This window comes from Notechis scutatus, chromosome 7, assembly GCF_049901735.1.
Source record: "Notechis scutatus isolate UNSWTSFEM ecotype Mainland chromosome 7, rNotScu1.2, whole genome shotgun sequence".
Classification (NCBI taxonomy): domain Eukaryota; kingdom Metazoa; phylum Chordata; class Lepidosauria; order Squamata; family Elapidae; genus Notechis; species Notechis scutatus.
This window is the reverse complement of record NC_142015.1, coordinates 17,153,154-17,172,966: the sequence shown is the minus strand read 5'-3', so window position 1 is coordinate 17,172,966 and position 19,813 is coordinate 17,153,154. Positions and strand designations below refer to the sequence as shown.

Below are 19,813 nucleotides of genomic sequence, written 5' to 3'. Positions count from 1 at the left end.
CCTGAAAATCAGCCAAGTCAACAAAGTCAAGTGAGATTGATGCAGCAGAAGTCAAGGACTTTCAGAATTATGGAGGGGAACAATTTCACCTTCTCTGAACTTCTCGCAGATCAGCTTAAGCTGTATCCTCAATAGCATTCTAATTTGGTTTTGTAACAAGATACTAAATTGGTCCTAAAGCTCAGTGACCCAGCTTGGTAGGTTACTGTTTTGTTCAATGAGAGCATGAGCAATTAACCTAGTCAGGAATACAAGGGACACTTAAAAGCGGAGGGAAATCAAGAGAGATCCCCTGAATCCAGTTTAGGGGTCATATATAACAAAGGCAACACTGACCCATTTGAACAGCAGCCTAAAGCATAATTGGCTAGGTTTCAAAAGTACAAGGCCATCATTTCTTTCACTCAAGATTTTCATGCAGGAAGACTCCATCCAAACTAATCTTTATGTTCATTAGCTCTTTTGGAGTAAGGCCCAACCGAGGAGAAATTTCCAACACAGGAGAAGGCTTCCATTTCCAAGGACCCTGCCTGTATTGCTAAAATCACTATCCTACCACTGTGGTTAAGGATGCTGGGTTTGGGAGCTGAGGGATACCTGTAAGTTAGGTACAAGGAGTGGAAGTTCCAAGAAAGTTGAACCACTAACCACTTAGCTGGATCTGAGACCTCAGGAGGAAGACCTGTGGAGTCATACTCCTTCTTCACAGGAAAAGAAAATAATCAGCTCTCCCTAGGAAACATCAGTTGATAGTCATAATACTTTCAGGCTACAGCTATTTTTCTTCTCTGAAAAAAAAGTTGCTATTTCTGCATCTCTGCAACTTATTGTTTGAAAGGGAGATGCACAGAGGTTATACAATTGGTAGAGTCATCCATTTGTATTTTAAGTAATGGTACTGTCGAGCACCAGAGCGTTGGTGTATTTATTTAGCAGCACAAAGTATACTATTATTTCATCCAGAATCGGACACCCCTTAAGTCTCTCTTGCTTTCTATATTCCCTTGTTAGTGTGGGGTCTTTTGGTGTTCCTCTGAGCTTGGTTGTTTCCTTGAAGATGTTTCTGTTGGAATTCATTGCTGGAATGTATTTCTATGTGAACAACTATGGCAGTATTCAGCCATTAGATGGCAGCATTTACAAGTTTGGATCAGTGGTGGGATTCAATTTTTTTTTACTATGGTTCTGTGGATGTGGCTTGGTGGGCGTGGCAGGGGAAGGATACTGTAAAATCTCCAGTCAGAGGTGGTATTTGCCGGTTCTCCGAATTACTCAAAATTTATGCTACCAGTTCTCCAGAACTGGTCAGAACCTGCTGAATACCACCTCTGGTTTGGATTTATGGTATATACTCTATGCTCTCTTGTTCTAAGAGTTTCCCATTTCCTGTTACAGGTAAATAGTTGAGCAGTAAAGCACATGGTGATTGTACTCTTTATTTCTCTGTGTGATGCTTTATATATAAACATTACCCAACTAGCTAACATTTTCAGTGTAAAGCAGTGCACCAAGCTCAGAGAGCACCAAGGACCCCATAGTTCATCCCTGAGCTACAAATATTCTATACATTGTTACTCTTTACCCATTCTCACTTTGACACTTCACCATCATTATACTATATAGCAGGTGTCTCCAAACTTGGCAACTTTAAGACATGCGTATTCCCAGCATAGCTGACTGAGGAATTCTGGGAGTTGAAGTCTGCAAGCCTTAAAGTTGCTAAATTTGGAGACCTTTGCTGTGTAGGTCAAGAACTAAAAGATGTTGAGCCAGTACTGGGCAATACTTCCATCTGGACTCCGTGCCATCTCCTGTTCAAAGAGTAGTGAGAAAAGCAACAACCTTGAGTTGATTCATTGCCTTGGTCTACCCACTTTGTTTACTGAAGCTTTCTTCTTTCTGCTCTAATATCCAGCAAGCAATTCCCATGATTCCCCTTCAATAGGATAATTATCCATGACTAGTGACAATTATTAGAGTGATAGTCCACATCTGGAGGCAGAACATTAGAAAAGGACACAATGGAAGAGCTGTAGATTACCAGCATTTCCAATCTAAATCAGTTAGACTTTAGGATGATGGAAATGTTATTTGGGAAATGTACTTCTGGATAGAAAGCATTGCATTTTACTGCAATGCAACAGTATATCTCCATAACTTTGCAAACCTGGATGTTCTAGTGATTAAAACTACCAAGGAACACACTTTATCTCCACTAAACCACCCGCCTCTTTCTGTTAAAAATCTGCTTTCCTTTTTGGCCAGCTCCTTTATGAAATCCCAAAATCCCAAATCTCTTCAGATGGTAGCCCCTTCAAGTCCCCCTCCCCTTCTTAAATGAGGCTTTGAACACAATTTCTCTGGCATGCATAGGAAGAGGAAGAGCTTCCAAAAGCTGGCTCTCTCCTTTGAAACACGCGGGCCTTTATCTTCAAGCAAAGACCTTGCCATCTTCCATTCATTAGCCCTGAAACAAAACGCAAGTCAATCACTACAGCTTTTCTTTCCCCTCACCCACAAAGGAGCGGCATTTCCCTCCGTTCCTTTCTGGAGAAAGATGGAAGGGAAAAAAGAAAGATGGTGGGATTAATTGATCAATTAATAGGATGTGCCAACATTTTATCTGAAGAGTTTCCATGGTAATAGAAGCATTGTCTTCATCGTTGTGGGAGAAAGCTGCAGTTTTCTTTGCCAGATTTCCAACTGGGCTAAAGCTCTGTCCAATGAAAGGGAAGAACAATGCATTAAAAAAAAGGAGAGAGGGGAGAGAGAGAGAGAAAGAGTGAGAGAAAGAGTGAAAGAGGGAGGGAGAGAGAAAGAGGGAGAGGGAAAGAGAGAAAAAGGAAGAGAGAGAAAGAGAAAGAGGGAGAGAGACAAAGAGAGAGAAAAAGAGGGAGGGAGAGAGAGAAAGAATATTAAAATGGCAGGCTTAGGAGAATTTAAATGTAAGGGGCAGACAATTTTGTTATTTATTTGCAGGTAGTCAACTTAAAACTACAGTTGCACCCAACAGTTCCATTGCTTAATGAGGCAGTTGTTAAGTGAGTTTTGCCCCATTTTACAACCTTTTTCCCACAGTCATTAAGTGAGTCACTGCAGTTGTTAAGTGAAGTAGGTGGTCATTAAGCTTCCACATTAAGAATTCATTCACGCTTCTCCCGATCTCTCTTAAAAGCATCTCCATCATTTTTTAAAAAACAAACAAACAGCTAAAGTAGATTTTAAAAGCCAAGAATCTCCATTTATAGGTGTAGACATTCCAAGTATTTACAAAACAGACATTCTGATTATTGGCAATTAAAGGTAAAGGTTCCCCTCGCACTTACGTGCTAATCGTTTCTGGCTCTAATGGTGCTCATCTCCATTTCAAAGCCGAAGAGCCAGCACTGTCCGAAGACATCTCCATGGTCATGTGGCCAGCATGACTAAACACCAAAGGTGTACCAAACGCTGTTACTTTCCCACCAAAGTGGTCCCTATTTTTCTACTTGCATGTATTACGTGCTTTCAAACTGCTAGGTTGGCAGAAGCTGGGACAAATAATGGGCACTCACTATGCTATGTGGCGCTAGGGATTCGAACCGCTGAACTGCCAACCTTTCTGATTGACAAGCTCAGCGTCTTAGCCACTGAGCCACCATGTCAATTACCAATTACAAAGAGAGAAATGAAAAAAAAAATCTCATTGCAATTTTACCTCTATATCCTCATTGCTTCCCATAAATCTTTCATGGATTGCTATTCAGCCTACAGAAGCACCCATTAAGAGGCGTGTTTGCTGTGTTTATAAATGTTTGATGTGCATATTTCATACTTATATTGTTTCTCAAATATAGAGGTATGAAAGAATAAGTACAACTGTGTATTAACATAAGATTGTATTGCTAAATGCAAAACTGCATAGGTGAGTTTCACACAGTGATTCAAAACAAAAAATGGAATGTTTTACCATGAAAAAAGTCCACTCTCCAAGACCTATGCAGTTATTTATTCTCATGAAAGGCATAACACCCCCCATAATACACATGGCGAATTGAACATATAATCACAGAAAAGCAGAATTTCTGCTACATGGAATTATATAGCTATAAATTATACCAATACGTAGGCTAGAAATGTTTAACCAATAATGATCCATTGCCACTGAAAATCAGTTTATGCTATCCTATATTTTTGGCCTGCTCCGTTTTTTGCAACTTCTCATTTCAAATTACAGGTAATAAATATCTTTGCAGATTCTTATTTCACTAACCAGGTGCCACGTAGAATGGCTGCCCACGGGCACACCTAAACTATTGCAGGAATGCACAGTGTCCCTTCCTATCGCCTAACCAATAAGAATAAAACCATTGTGACATTTGTAAGATTAATCTGAGGTGACTAGGCCAGACAAGGGCCATGCTTAGGGACGGAAGTCTACCTACAATTTCAAAACTTAAACTCTGCATTTACAAAACTCCTAATTTCAATCCAAGATTGAATAGAGGTGCCCTCTATTCTAACATGCACGGCTCATTCTTAATTGGGAAAAATCATATATGATAGGTGATATATTATAGAGAGGAGGAGGAGGAAGAGGAGGGAGGGAAGTAGGGAGGGGGAGAGAGAGAGGACAAACAGGATACATGATAAACAGGCTGAGATAGATAGATAGATAGATAGATGATAGATAGAGAGAGAGAGAGAGAGAGAGAGAGAGAGAGAGACGGAGAGACAAATAGATAGACAGATTGATAGATAGATAGATAGATAGATAGATAGATAGATAGATAGATAGATAGATAGAATAATATAAGATAGGATAGATAGATGATAGGCAGAGATAGAGATAGAGATAGAGATAGAGATAGATAGGTAGATAGAGAGTGAGAGAGAGAGAGAACGAGAAAGAGAGAGAGAAACATAAGATAGGATAGATAGATGATAGATAGATAGATAGATAGATAGATAGATAGATAGATAGATAGATAGATAGATAGATAGATAGATAGATAAGATAACATAAGATAGGATAGATAGGCAGAGATAGGCAGAGATAGATAGATAGATAGATAGATAGATAGATAGATAGATAGATAGATAGATAGATAGATAGATAGATAGATAGATAGATAGATAGATAGATAGATAGATAGATAGATAGATAGATAGATAGATAGATAGATAGATAGATAAGATAGGATAGATAGATGATTGGCAGAGATAGATAGATAGATAGATAGATAGATAGATAGATAGATAGATAGATAGATAGATAGATAGATAGATAGATAGATAGAATAATATAAGATAGGATAGATAGATGATAGGCAGAGATAGATAGAAGAGAGAGAGAGAGAAACATAAGATAGGAGATAGATGATAGATAGATAGATAGATAGATAGATAGATAGATAGATAGATAGATAGATAGATAGATATAGATAGACAGACAGACAGACAACATAGAATAACATAGCATAACATAACAAGATAGGATAGATAGATGAGGGATGAGAGAGAGAGAGAGAGAGATAGACAGACAGAGATGGTAGATTGTTGTATCAGTGCAAGGAACAGCTAATTAAAATTAACCACTTTTATCCTCTGTTTCTCTGTAGGAGAAAAGCTTGCCTAAAATTTTCATCTGAACATTGAACAATTAAGCCTTCCTCTTGCACAACCTGGCATCTATTACAACACCAGATTCCAAAACGCAACCCTGCACCAAGAAATAAAACTTTCTTTCCTCCTTCTTTCCAGGATCCCACGAATGGCTATTACAGCGTGAACACCTTCAAGGACCACCATTCCACGCCCACCATCTCCCTCTCCGGTTGCCAGCCAGAGATGCGGCCAGCCAACAAGCAGCGTGTGCCGACAGGCATGTCCTTCACCAACATCTACACCACCCTGAGTGGGCAGAACCGCCTCTACGACTACAGCCAGCGTTTCATCTTGGGCATGGGGAGCAGCTCCATCGAGCTGTGTGAACGGGAATTCCAGCGGGGTTCCATGAGCGACAGCAGCTCCTTCCTGGACACGCAGTGCGACAGCAGCGTCAGCAGCAGCGGGAAGCAGGATGGCTACGTACAGTTCGACAAGGCCAGCAAAGCATCAGCCTCGTCTTCTCACCATTCACAGTCCTCCTCTCAGAACTCAGACCCTAGCCGGCCTCTGCAAAGGAGGATGCAGACCCATGTGTGAAAGGATGGGACAAAACTGGCAACAGGAGGGGAAGGAGGATAGGATAGAGTGACTGACATGCAGGTCAAGAGGCCGCCTGAGCTGAATCCTGGCCCTGCTCTGAAGTCAGCCAAATCCTGGTGGGGGGGGGATGGAGGCTGTTTGACCAGTGTATTTGTATTCTAGTGACCTGTAGCTCCGCAAAGCACTTCTCCCCCTTCTTCTCTAGAGTCAAGGCTAATGCAAGGCAGGTAGACGGAGCCTTGCACTGCAGGTAGAACTCTTCAGAGAGACTTAATGCCTTCTTTCCTAGACCTGTTGACTCCCTTCCGCAAGGGGGAAGGACTCACGACAGCTGAACCCAAACTAACCTTAAGCACAATGTCCATTTCCTTCCTGTAGCAAACCCAGGCATGGAAAAAGGGATGGGAACAAAGACAAGGGAAAGGACAGGACAGATAGCTTATTTGGGAAATGCTGGGAGAGAACAAATCACCCAGGCCCGCTTCTTTTAGGGAGGACAGCCTTCTAAACCCAATGGTGCAGGAGTAACAACATCCACGGCCTTCCGTGGGAGGAGAGGCATCCTTGCTTTTCCTACCAAATAAGATAATCTCCCTGGAGATTTGGAGGTAGCGATGACCATCTATCGCCTACCAGCAATTTATATTTCCCACTTCATCCAACTGGTTGGGCCCAAGAGAGACATCTCTAAGCTGTCTTTCGCTGGCACGTCATCTACCCTGGGTCGGTTCCTGAAGATAAATTGACTGGTGCTTCTAGAATCTCCTGTGCTTTCCACTTCCTCTTCCTTAGCGACATTGATTCCTGTCTGTGGACATTCTGGAGAAGGTGCATTTTCAACCGCTGCCCCATCCCATGCACCAGCAAACCCACCCTCCCTGCTGCTTAGCTTCATTTGCAAATTATAAGGGGTGGGGGAGGGAAGCTGTCTTCTTCAAAGCAACCTCAAACAACAAGGCTTAACTTAAGGAAGTTTCAGTGTGTGGGGGAGGGGGATAGCCATTGGTGTAACAACGTGCACTGACTGCTAAACCTGGTCTTTTATTATTTTTAATGATTTTTATTTTGTTTGGTGTTTGGTGTTTATCATATTACAATGTGTCTTTGGACTAAACAAAAAAAACAAACAAAAAACGGAGTTGAGAACTTTTAAAAGTGGCTTCTCAGCAAAATACCCAGGTTTGCCTCTAAGCCCATCCACCCACACTCCGATTTCGATTAAGAGGAACTGTTTGGTGGAGGGAAGACTGAACTCCTCTTTTGAGTGACGTGTGACAATCACTGCAGAGGCCTTACCCAGAGTGGGCTGCTGTGGCGAGTTGAACGTAGAACATTTCTTACTTCTGCTTCTGTATTCCCTGCCCTCCCTTCCTGGTATCCTCCTCCACAGCACAACTGGACGACTAATACAAGAATTGTTACATGAACCCTGGCAGTGAGTCCTTTGGAAACCAGTTTGATTTAAACAACTCTGGTTCAAAAGAGGAAGGGGGGAAAAAAACAACCACGCAGCAACATGCACATCATGTGGAATCCAGGGCTTGGTCTGTGATAAAAGCGCAAACATTTTCCAGGAAAAAAATCAAGAACTCCTGTCTATTTCTTCTAACATATTCTTCTAGTCCAGGGGTCCCCCCAAACTTGGCAACAGCCACCATAGCTGAAGTCCACAAGTCTTAAAGTTCCCAAGTTTGGAGACCTCTGTTCTAGTCATTCCACATACCACTAACCCTTTAACTCACCAACTCTGGAGAGCAAATATATTATCAAAAATTTAGCTTAACGAAATAACAGAGTTGGAAGGGACCTTGGAGGTCCTCTATTCCAACCCCCTACTCAAGCAGGAGACCTGTACCATTTCAGACAAACAGTTGTTCAATCTCTCCTGAAAAACCTCCAGTGATGGATCACCCATAATTTCTGAAGGGAAGTCGTAATTGTTCTGTCATGAAATTTCTCCTTATTTCTAGGTTGGTTCTCTCCATGAATAGTTTCCACCCATTGGTTGGTTCGATTAAAGCACTCTATGACTTCCATCATAGAGTGGAGGACAAAGAGAAGCTGAACTTACCAAAGGAGGGGATATCGGGTACATGTATCTGCCGTTTCCCCAACCACCACTCACTGGTTTGAGTCACTGGTTTCATTTGATATTAGCAGCTTATAGCACCCATTTATACCAAGAAAATGTCCACTATATAAAAACTAAACTCAATAATATTAATCGATGAAATCAAGCAGGCACAAAGATATAATGAACAAATCCAGCTCTTATTCACGTCCTTTTCTCACACAGTGTGCCCCAGTGAAGAATGTTTGTCAGGTCTCACAGGCTATTCAGATCAAAGCTGGCCTGGCAAGGGAAAACTACCGATATCAAATCAAAATTTAGGTCATGTGGGGGCATAAATACACCACTCCTAGAAAAAAGCAACCAATTGCTCTAAAAAGCAAGCCAAATTTCTCTGGAGAAGGGGCAGGCAAGAGATGATGGTATCTTAGACCAGAATCTTAATGGAGATGTTAAGACCTACCATATGGATCAGGGGAAAAACAAACGGCATCCTGTATCTTCATGACCATTGTATGCTAGCTTGCCTAGCTTGCTGTTGGACTTCCCCCTTCCTTTTGCACTTCAAAAGCTGCCCTGGTTGAGAATAGTAGCTACAATGGAGTCCAAGGAGTTGTTCTCTAACTTCACCAGCAAAAAATCCTCCCTCATTTAACAAACAATGCAAGTCTTTTCTAACCCAGCAGTGGAATCACTGAAGAGGAGACATTTTCCACACAGTTTTGCATGTAAGCTGCGCCCTCTCATTAAACTACACTTAAGAGCCTATTGCCCATTTCTCAAATAAGGCATGGAATTGCAAATTAACTCCTAAGAATTTCAAGGCACTTAATTTTTAGTTAGATCCTAAGAATTACTCAGCAGCACATAGGAGTTTCATGGCAGGGAGGGGGAACGATAACCTTCAGCGCTTACTACAGCCAGTGGACCAGTCATTGAAGGTTTAATCAATGTTTCTTCTATTTCATCAGACCAACAAGTGAGCCTTTTCGGTCTCTCAGGTTTGGGGTGGGTGATTTGGACCCACATTGTTTAGGAAATCCTTGGAAACTCCGAATTTCGTTTTTGCAGTCATCTTGGCAGAATGAACAAGAAATAAGCTGAATGCTGCTCAGTCCAGACAAACAAATGCCTGTACTTTTCAGACAAATAAAAAGGTACTTTACTGCTGCTGGGGATTTTTTTTTTTTTTAAAAAAAAAATTGGGAAGTACAGGTTACGTCTGCCACCTACTGGCCAAGTCCTAGATCCGCAACACCTACCTTGCATTAGCGAAACCCCTATCTCAGGGATGTCCAATCTTGGACATGTGGATTTAAGGACTTGAGGATGTCACAAGACTTGTGGGTTTCAACTCCCAGAATTCCCAACCATCCATGCATAATTCTGGGAGTTGAAGTCCGCAAGTTTTAAGGTTGTCCAAGGCTCAACGCCCGTGCTCTAGCTGTGAAAGCCTGCAGAATGACCTTCACCATTGGCCTCAGAGATAATTCACAAAGCTTGAGTAATATGAAAATACTTGGCAACTGATCACCCCTCACAAGCAATTAATGACTTGTTCAGAGACCCAACTGCTTGGGAGAATTTTTTTTTTTGTTTGGCTTTTTTTCATATTTTATTTTATTGAGTTTACTTTCTGAAGCAAGAATTTCCTCAACCATCTGTTCATTAATATAATAACAAACAACAGTGATAGGCAATTATACTGGCTGCAAATTAACACATTGGTTTCGGGAATCAGCCTTTGGAAAGCCCATTTGTTCAATTAAACCTAGAATTCATCCAGAAGCCAGAGGAATGCCATATGCTGTGTTCACAACCTGGTTGAAAGATGTTTCTTAGACGCAGAGAGAGGTTGCGCCACAGTAGCAAGACAAGATAATAATAATAAAAAAAACCTAGACTGGTTTTGCAAAGGCATATGTATGTTGAGGAGAGGTTTATGATCAATAGCTCTATTGTGCTACCCGTTCTTTCTTCTGTAACATTCACAAGGCCAAATTGCCTGGGGATGATACAGCATTAAAGACCATCTGCCCAAACCTGTTGATTGACCAAGTAGCTTATAATGTAGCAACCAACCCTCATGGAACCATCCTTCCAGCCAAAGGCACAGGTGAATTGCAAAATCTTCCTTTCCAAAAAGGGGACAAAAATGGCTTGAGGAGATGCTTTTAATAAATGTTTGTGCGTCCTTGGCTATCCATTTCAACAGAAGCTGGAAAGATGCAGTTGTAGGGAATCACAATTATTTGATTATAATTATTTCTGATCCAGTCAATCAGAGGTCTCCAACCTTGGCGGCTTTAAGACTTGTGGACTTCAACTCCCAGAATTCATAGCTGGCTGGAGCATTCTGGGAGTTGAAGTCCACAAGTCTTAAAGTTGCCAAGTTTGAGGACTCCTGCAGTAGATACATGAAAACAACTTTTCATGTGGTTCTTTGCAGAGCTGATGCATCCAAATCTGGTCTCTGCGTATCAAGAAGGACATGCTGTACAAAACACTGACCAGGGCTGCCTTTTTCAACCAATCACTTGCCCCCTTTATATTCTACTTTTCCTCCTATGTGTAGAGAACCAATTCATCCTGCCCTAGAATCAACCCTTCCATTCAGTCAACTATACATACCTTGTTTCAAGAAAGTGAAGGGCCCTTGAGGATAGCACCTTTGCTATCTTCTGATGGAGCCATGCAGGAGTAGAGAAGCCAAGTCAGTCACCACTTCTTCACTTTCCACAAGCTGGGGAACAGGTAGGGTGTTTACCAGAGAGGGGTGCATGTCCAAAAAAGATGTGATCGTGCCCCCAAACAGGTGATTGAATTTCATTTGGCCTTCAGTTGTATGACGGGGTTGCCATCTTGACTTCACACACCATAGGCATCTCCAGAAGCAGGGAGCTCCAGAAAACCATTCCTCTCCTCAACACAGAGTAGTCCTAAGAAAACTCCATAAGAGTTACTAGTAACTGAGATGAAGCTAAGAAGTTACCTCCTAAAAGCAGTGGAGCTGCTCTCCAGCATGGAAGAATGGAAGCAGAGCAAGAAGAACAAGTGGTTTCTGCCCAGGTGCTCAGTGTCAACCGTTTAAGGGTAGGCCAGGTGAGAAACACAACTCCATCAGAGATCCTAAACTCTACTTTATCAATTTAGGCTACAGCAGAATCTTGAAAGCCCAATAGTTTTTTTTCTCCTCCACAAAGGTATCAAAGAGGGTCAAGGCAGGAAAATCCTGAGTTTCTTTCTCACCCTTTCCTGATTACCAGGCTTAGATTTACTGAGTTGCTACATATTTTATTCTGGAACAAGCCAGAAATTTCCCAAAAGAGATCTTGGAAGGGACTGTAAGTCAAACTGAGACCTTGCAGCGTAACCTCTCTCCCAACATACATGCTCACATACACTTAGGCTGCCAAAATAGCCACCATGTTTGTTTTTACACTGTGTACTAAATCACACAAGATCACAAACGTGGCAAGAGAGTATATTACTTTGAAATAAAGCCTCATAAACCTGGGCATTTTCTAGCTGTATGAAATGTGATATGTCATAAAAATGTTTAAAGTGTCTGTGTTTCTGTGTGTTCCACTTTATTTACTGAGATCCAACATTTTTTTTTTTTCTGGTAGCGTCTCAGAAACAATTACTCCGGTTTCCCACCCAGTCAATCATCTACTCTGTTTCCACAGGATTTGCTAAAATCTAATGCAGGTTTTTTCATCTGTGATATGCAAGAAAAAGAGTGCATACATTTGTCCTAACAGTGGAAACAATGGAAATAATTGTATGTCTCTTTTAGTCAATTTTCCATTGTGGTTCTCTTTAACTGAGAATTTTCTACTGTGGTTGTGTGGTTCTCTGGCTCCCAGGTAGCCAGATTTGTCTAAGGCACAGAACAAAAAAGATGCATTTATCTGGCATATCTTTAGGAAAACATTTCACAAGAATTCTGCCACAAAATTTGAATCTGTGAAAGATAAAACACCTGATGAGATCATAATATTTCTTCTCTAGCAACGGTTATAATGGTCCCAAAACTCATAAATACAAAAAGGTATATTTTGTGATGTCTCCAGAGAAGTGTGTGAAAGAGATCTAAACATATCTTGGAGTATGTTTGTCAACTCATTGGCAACTTTAAGACCTGTGGACTTCAACTCCCAGAATTCCCCAGCCAACCATGCTCCCAGAATTCCTCAACCAGCGTGTTGGCTGGGGAATTCTGGGAGTTGAAGTCCACAGGTCTTAAACTTGACACGGTTGAAAAACCTTGCCTAGGGGTTTTCTCCCTTTCTTGGCTGGGGTATCAACTACACAATGTGCTTTCAGCAGAACCAAAATTACTCAGCCACAAGGCCCTTGAGAAACAGCTGTTCAAGCTTCTTCCCAAGTCCTTTTAAAATACATTTTATGGTATTTATCCACTAGTAGGAATCAGCACGGTCTTTAATTAGGAGTGTAGGCTCATCATTGGTTGTTCTTTTTTTAAAATAGTGAAGCACTATCATAAAAGTAATTAAAATAATCACCACCTCTGCTGAGTTTTGATTAAAAAAAAAACACTGGAGATTAATTGAACCACCCTCCAATTACAGGCAAAAGAACAAAAATGGAGAAAGGGGACAGTCATGTTTTAAAGCGCCAAAAACCTCTTTTTAAAAAGAGCACCAGTACCCTTGACTTCATCTCCTAGGCTCACCTCCTGATATGTCATCAGCAAGAATTGCCTTCTCCTTCATCAGTTTCTTCTGTGTGAGTTTAGACTAGTGTTTCCCAACATTTGGCATCTTTAAGATGGACGGACTTCAAATCCCAGAATTGCCCAGCAGCAAAGCTAGCTGTTGAATTCTGGGAGTTGAAGTCCACTTACAGCTGTCAGGGGAAATCTGGGAATTGAAGTCCACCCATCTTAAATTTATGTAGGTTGAGAAACACTGACTTAAGACTTTCTAAAAATGGACTGATCCAGACATGGATGGAACAAATGGTGGGAGAGTGTATTCCATTTAAACCGGAATTTTTTCTCCTAGGAATAATACCAGAAGGATTTAATTTCTCTAATAGTATACGTGTTGACGGAGGCTATAATAATATATGCACAATACTGGAAGGAGGAAAGCATACAGCCAGAAACAGAGATAATAAGGAAAATTATGGCCTGTGCAGAATTGGAGAGATTAACCCTAGACTTTAAAAAAACAAGGGGGAATTTGAGTACTACGAAACTTGGAATAAATCGGTGATTGCACACAAGAAGGCAAGGTTGGAACATAAGTAGCTGATTAGAATAATTAGTAAACTATGTTTCAGACAAGAGGATTGTAAATAGTGAAGTAACATTTATATAGGTATAACGATTGTAATGCCGGAACGGCTGTGCCGTGTTTCTAATAATTAAAATAAAAAATAAAAAAAGAGCAGCTTCAGAAGACACAAGAAAACAGACTGGCTACATGCTACGACGCTTTTCCAAAACAGACTGAAAGGATATGAAGGAAGACACCCAACAAGGTGTCACAAGGACAGAATTTAAGAAATGTGAGTTGGCTTCAAGCAACAAACAATTATAACTTCTTTTTAGGCTGCAGTAAAGTTGCCAAGTGAATATTCTAACAGATTCTCTGCCTATTCAGCTGGTATTGGCCAGTTGCTTACATAGCTTTCCCAAACTAGAGGCCACTAATTTTTTTCAGTTGATCTCCTCTTAGTAAGCTTCAAATGGATCCAAGAGAACATTGTTTCTTCCCTGCTGGGAAATGAACTATACTGAAAGTAAAATTCTCAGCCCCTCTAACTGATGGTCCAACTTCTCCATTACACGGAGTGACGCAGTCACAACTGACCCACAAGGAAAATTTCATAGGCAATAAACATCTTATTTTGCAAAGATGTATGTCCATATATAGTTATTGTCAGCCCTTCAAGATACACCAGGCTGGGAAACCACAGGCTAATATTACTTTTGTTATATAAGATTATAGTAACAGAATTTTTCAAATCCAAATGTGTTTTCCCCTTAGGGAACTTTTTAGGGAGGGTCTTGTCTGAGACTTTTTCCCCAGGTTATGCTCTGATCCAGATTCAAATTTATTTCATCCGATTTTCTTCCTCCTGTTCATCCAAGCTATTCCTTTTGTCCATGACAACTGTGGGCATGCTACCTTTTTCTCCTGAAGGAAAGGCACAATAACAGTATAACAGCATTGGAGTGGGCCTTTGAGGTCTTCTAGTCCACCCCCTGCTCAAGCAGGAGATACTACACCGTTCTGGGAAAATGGCTGTCCAATCTTTTCTTGATGGAGCACCGGCAACTTCAGGAGGCAAGCCATTCCAATGATGGATTGCTCTCACTGATCAGGAAATTTCTCCTTAGTTGGAGAAAATTTATCTCTAGGCTGGATCTCTTTGATAAGCTTCCATCCATTACCTCTTGTCTTCAGGTGCTTTGGAGAATAGGTTGAATAGGTAGCCCCTCTTCTCTGTAGTAGCCCCACAAATATTGGAAGACTTAGAGGTGGTATATTCAGCAGGTTCTGACCAGTTCTGGAGAAACGGTAGCGGACATTTTGAGCAGTTCAGAGAATCGGCATATAACATCTCTGACTGGAGATTTTACAGTATCCTTCCCCTGCCACGCCCACAGAACCAGTAGTAAAACAAATTGAATCCCACCACTGGGAAGGCTGTTATCATGTCACCCCTAGTCCTATAGAATTGAATTGGTATCCTTTAGTCTCAAGAGCCGATGGTATCGTGCTATGAAACTGGTAACTGCCACTTCCCGTGTTGTTTCAATGCTGTATGCAAAGCTGGAGTGTCCTCTCCAGAGCACGAGGCCTGGATAATTTAATATGGAGGATAAACTGTTACCTGAGCAGCAGATCCCCCCTCTCCACGTCACTGAAGTAGTCCAATAGGATGGCACAGACGATATATGGGGGGGAGGGAGGGAGGGAGGGAGGGAGAGAGAGAGAGAGAGAGGGAGAGAAAGAAAGAAAGAAAGAAAGAAAGAAAGAAAGAAAGAAAGAAAGAAAGAAAGAAAGAAAGAAAGAAAGAAAGAAAGAAAGAAAGAAAGAAAGAAAGGGAGGGAGGGAGAGAGAGAGGGAGGGAGAGAGAGAGAGAGAGAGAGAGAGAGAGAAAGAGACAGAGAAAGAGATTCTATATATTTCTATAGAATATAAATGTAACAAACGAACACACTTCATAAAGGGCTATTTTAAATTAAATTTATTAAATTACTTAACACTGCTGTAATTGCTTGGCCAGGAAAGACACTTCCAACATTTCCTCGTGGGATTCAATGCCCCCTCTCTCCCCAGAACCCCCATTTAATAAGCAACCCCTCCTTCCTCCCGATTTCCAAAGGAGGAATCTGGAAACCTCTCTCATCTGTCCAGTCCATGGGCAGTCCTTCGGAGCAATCCATCTTCTTAGCGATGGATCGGATGGCCTCAGCCGCTGGGAGTTTGCATCGCCAGCAGACCCCCTCAAAAGCCGGGCACTTGCGAAGATGGCTAAGGCACGTTTGGCTGCACAAGTACATGGAAGTTGGTCTCGTGGTCTTGTACCTTCACGTGGTCGATTCCCTCTCGAGGGAGAAACAGAAGGTTGCCAGGTTTCCAATATTCAATCGGACAAGTGCACTTAATATGATCAGCTGTAAATACACTTTGATCCCACATTAGAGATTAAAGGAGAAGAAGAGAATATACCCAATCCTAACCAGACTGGCACATCAGAAATGTCTGGACCCCGCCTTGCCCTCCCCTGCCTCTATGAAAAGGCAACTTACTTCAAAACGACCCTACTTTTAGGCCCCTGAGATTAGCCTTTGTCCTAAATGACAACCTCCTTCCCCTTCCTAACCGTCAGGCAAAAGTGCTGTGCAACTTCGAGTTCTGCCCATTTCCTTCCCCGTATATACCTCCTTTTTCTTCTTCTCTTGCCTTTCCTGCCCTTCCTCTCCTGCTTAACTTTGGCCAAGATAGTTCTTTTGCATTGTCGGTCGTTTCCGGTTGTCATCGCCACTTGATGGGAAGGAAAGAAATCTATTCCATACATTTAAAAACAGAGATGAAGCTTAGTCGGGCACACGCACGTCCTTCACAGAAGGATTTCTTTTCCACACTTTGCCCGGGGGAAAAAATAAAAATAAACATCCATTCAACTACTATTTTAGGTATAAAAACTACCAGCAAATACTGTTGGGTATTCTCCTTTCCATCGTAGTCTCTAAAACTAACCAATCAGATGGGAGAGGAGTATACTTCACTCTCTCCTCTACCATCCTTAATCGTGTCCTCCTGGGCGCTCTCAACAGGTGAATTGCTCAGGGACTTAAACCAACATACTTTGTCTCATCTTCATCTAAACAGGGAAACAGGGTGGCAGATAACTAATAATCCTTCATTCAAGTTGCCTCTTGCCTGTTAGGTAACATCCAATACGATAAATAAAATAACAAACAACCACCCATCTACTGGCTTGCAGAGGAAGGGAGAAATGATTAATGAAACCACTTTATGGGACGATCACTTTATCACCGTGGGAAACTCTGTTGGTATCTTCTTGGAGGCCCATCGTTCCAAAGTTGCCTCTGGTGAAACGCAGGAACCTCTCGGTTGGACGCCAAAGGAAATTCTGCAACCGCCCAAGTGAAGACGATTCGGTAGAGGGCAGTGCCCAATAAGGAAGAAAGACTCCAACTGATGGCGTCCTCCAGGTTTTCTACAGGACTGCTTCTACCCCTAGCTGCCAACACATTTCGAAGCCGCACACTTCCATCCAGCCTGATCCCCATTTGCAGGGAACTGCATGGCCTCTGCAATCAAGTCAGCATTGGAATGGAAGGGGCGGCTGTTGTGTTAGAAAAGGGCCAGCCACAAAGGGCTTTGTCCTGCTGGCACGAAGCTCAGCTCCACGTGAAAAATAAAGGCTGTCCATCTTACATCAGAAGTAAGTGAGGTTCTTGACGAGTCCCAATTCAAGCATCTGTTTTATTGCTAATGCCTCGTGGGAGACATTGTGCCCTGAAGACTGTGGAGCAAGATAAGAGAAAAATCTATTAGTAGAAACAGCAGGCTGGGGTGTGGTTTTTAATGGATTTACAATATTGACACGCTAGTTCTACACCCGTGCGTCGCTACAAAACTACGTGGTCAGGCTTAGTTTTTGGGGAGGAAAATAAGGGGGGAAATTCTGCTTACTAGCATCCATCAGTACTCATCTGGCTAGTGTCCTGTCAGTGTGTGAGAGAGAGTTGAGGGCTGTTTGGAAACTGAAGCAGTATTTGCTCTGTGAGCAAAATGGAGATGGCAAGGAGCCTGGGCGTGGCTTAGCTCAACTATTTTGTACTAAAGCTGCTTGGTGCTGTGAAACTAAAACTGAAACCGAAGCTCCTCTCCTCTGCTTGTGTTTTGCATTTGGAACAGATTTCTTTTCAGATGGGGAGAACTCCTTAGCATGTGTTAATAATAATATAGGAAATACTTAATGCTCTGATGGTCATTTCGAAAAATCCTTTCTTAGTGAGCACCTAGAAGCCAAGAGGAACCTACGTGCCAAATGTCAAGTTTGTTGGCTTTATGGTTCTGGAGATTTTGTGATGATGCGCGAGTGGTATTTCACTTTTTTATATATATAAAAAGCCTGACTCACAGACGAACACAATACAGAAGCCTGATGATGGAAGAAGAGATTCTGCCGAAACGTCGCTACAACTATACATTCTAAAGCCGGTACCTATAGTTTCTCTGTTCAGTTAAACTTGGGTTGACACTATATTGGCCATCTCACGCAAAAGAGCTATGTATGTGGACAAAAAGCTAATTTGTCCCTTGATCTATTAAATAAAGGTACGAAACCTGAATTGTGTCGGGCTGAATAGTTCCCTATCTTCATTAGAAGAGAAGAGATGAGGGTTACTCACAGCCATAGATTTCACCGTAATATGCTCGTAGTAGTGAATACTCTGCTTCTTGTCGTCTGAGCTGGGGTATCCAAAGCCAGCAATATCTACCACATCGCAAAAGTGCAAAGCAAGGGTGATAGCCACTAATCCTGTCGTTGGTTTCTAGAGTAAAAGACGTGCAATAATTGATACCAGTACTTCCGTACATGGCAGCCTGGCTTCACTTAAGATTTTAGAATGATCCACGGGGACTCCTCAACTTCCAACAGTTCATTTAGTAATCTGTTCATTTCGTAAGTGTGAAAAGCAGATGTAAGCCACTTCCTAAGGCACTGAAAAAAGTGACTTACGTTTGTTTTTCACACTTATGACCAACCGTTGCAGCATCCCCATGGTCCAAATTGGCAACTGACTCGTATTTGTGTCGGCTGCAGCGACCCTGGGGTCATGTGATCGCTTAACAATTGTAGCAAGAAAAGTTTAACATGGGGCAAAGCTCATTTAACAAGTTGTCTCGCTTAGCAACATAAATTTTGGGCTCAGTTGTGGTAGTAACCCCAGATAAATTGTGCAGCGAAGGGCAAAATAGTTTATTTTTATTAGAAACATTACATCAGGTGTCCCCAAACTTGGCAACTTTAAGACTTGTGGACTTCAACTCCCAGAATTCTGGGAGCTGAAGTCCACAATTCTTAAAGTTGCCAAGTTTGTAGACCTCTGCATTACATAAAGGCAGCCTTCAGTTCATTACTAAAACAGAAAATAAAAGATAATCGGAGTCCAACCCCCGCTGCCCAAGTGGGAGACCCTACATAATTTCTGACAAATGGCAGTCCAATCTCTTCTTGAAAGTCTCAAGTGATGACGCTCCCACAACTTTGGAAGGCAGCTTCTGTTCCATTGGTTGATCGTTCTCACTGTCAGAAAGTTTCTCCTTATTTCCAGGTTAAATCTCTCCTTGTTCAGTTTCCATCCATTATTCCTTGTCTGGCCTTCGGGTGCCTTGGAAAATAGCTTGACCCCTTCCTCCTCTCTGTGGCAACCCCTCAAATATAGGAACACGGCTATCCTGTCTCCCGTGGTCCTTCTCTTCTCTAGACTAGCCAGGCCCAGTTCCTGTATAACCGTTCTTCATATGTTTTAGTCTCCAGTCCCCTCACCATCCTGGTTGCTCTTCTCTGTACTTTTTCTAGAGTCTTTTTTATAATGTGGTGACTAAAACTGGGTGCAGTATTCTAGGTGTGGTCTTACTAAGGCTTTATAGAGTGATGTTAGTACTTCAATTTTATCTTGATTGTATCCCTCTGTTAATGCAATTTAGGATTGCATTGGCTTTTTTGGCTGCTGCTGCACACAGCTGGCTCATATTTAGCTGGTTGTCCTGTTCTTTTTAAAAAGGCAAATGGTCAATATTTATAACAATATCCACCTTTTTATTTTGAGATCAATTTTAGGAGGTAGCATGAGATAGAGTGACTAATACAAGATTTTCCAGTAAGTCTTGTGGCTAAGAAGAGATGTTAATCTCCCTGAATCTCTTTGGATAAAGAAAAGCTGATCATGGCAACCTAACCCAAATTAGTTATTTGCTTAGCTTAATATCATTTTGTTTTTGTTATTTATAGGAGAAATGACTAAGCGTG

At 41.8% G+C, this 19,813-nt stretch overlaps 2 protein-coding genes across 54 annotated transcripts in view; one reads left to right on the top strand and one right to left on the bottom strand.

Annotated features, from left to right (window-relative positions):
- The window catches only part of KIRREL3 (kirre like nephrin family adhesion molecule 3), a 726,740-nt gene extending 719,127 nt beyond the window's left edge, over nt 1–7,613 (top strand). For 3 of the 4 annotated variants that reach the window (XM_087970028.1, XM_087970027.1, XM_087970024.1), the window contains one exon: nt 5,743–6,295. In XM_087970028.1, the coding sequence (XP_087826154.1) occupies nt 5,743–6,186 (444 nt within the window). In that variant the 3' untranslated portion in view covers nt 6,187–6,295. Of the gene's footprint in view, nt 1–5,742 lie in introns of all 4 variants that reach the window. The other variant, XM_087970026.1, reaches the window with a different exon arrangement.
- A 7,859-nt stretch (nt 7,614–15,472) lies between these two features.
- Nucleotides 15,473–19,813, bottom strand: part of ST3GAL4 (ST3 beta-galactoside alpha-2,3-sialyltransferase 4) — a 152,037-nt gene continuing 147,696 nt past the window's right edge. For all 50 annotated transcript variants that reach the window (XM_087970059.1, XM_087970062.1, XM_087970041.1 and 47 more), the window contains 2 exons: nt 18,189–18,332; nt 15,473–17,296 (listed from right to left, as the gene is read on the bottom strand). In XM_087970059.1, the coding sequence (XP_087826185.1) occupies nt 17,210–17,296; nt 18,189–18,332 (231 nt within the window). In that variant the 3' untranslated portion in view covers nt 15,473–17,209. The remainder of the gene's footprint in view (nt 17,297–18,188; nt 18,333–19,813) is intronic.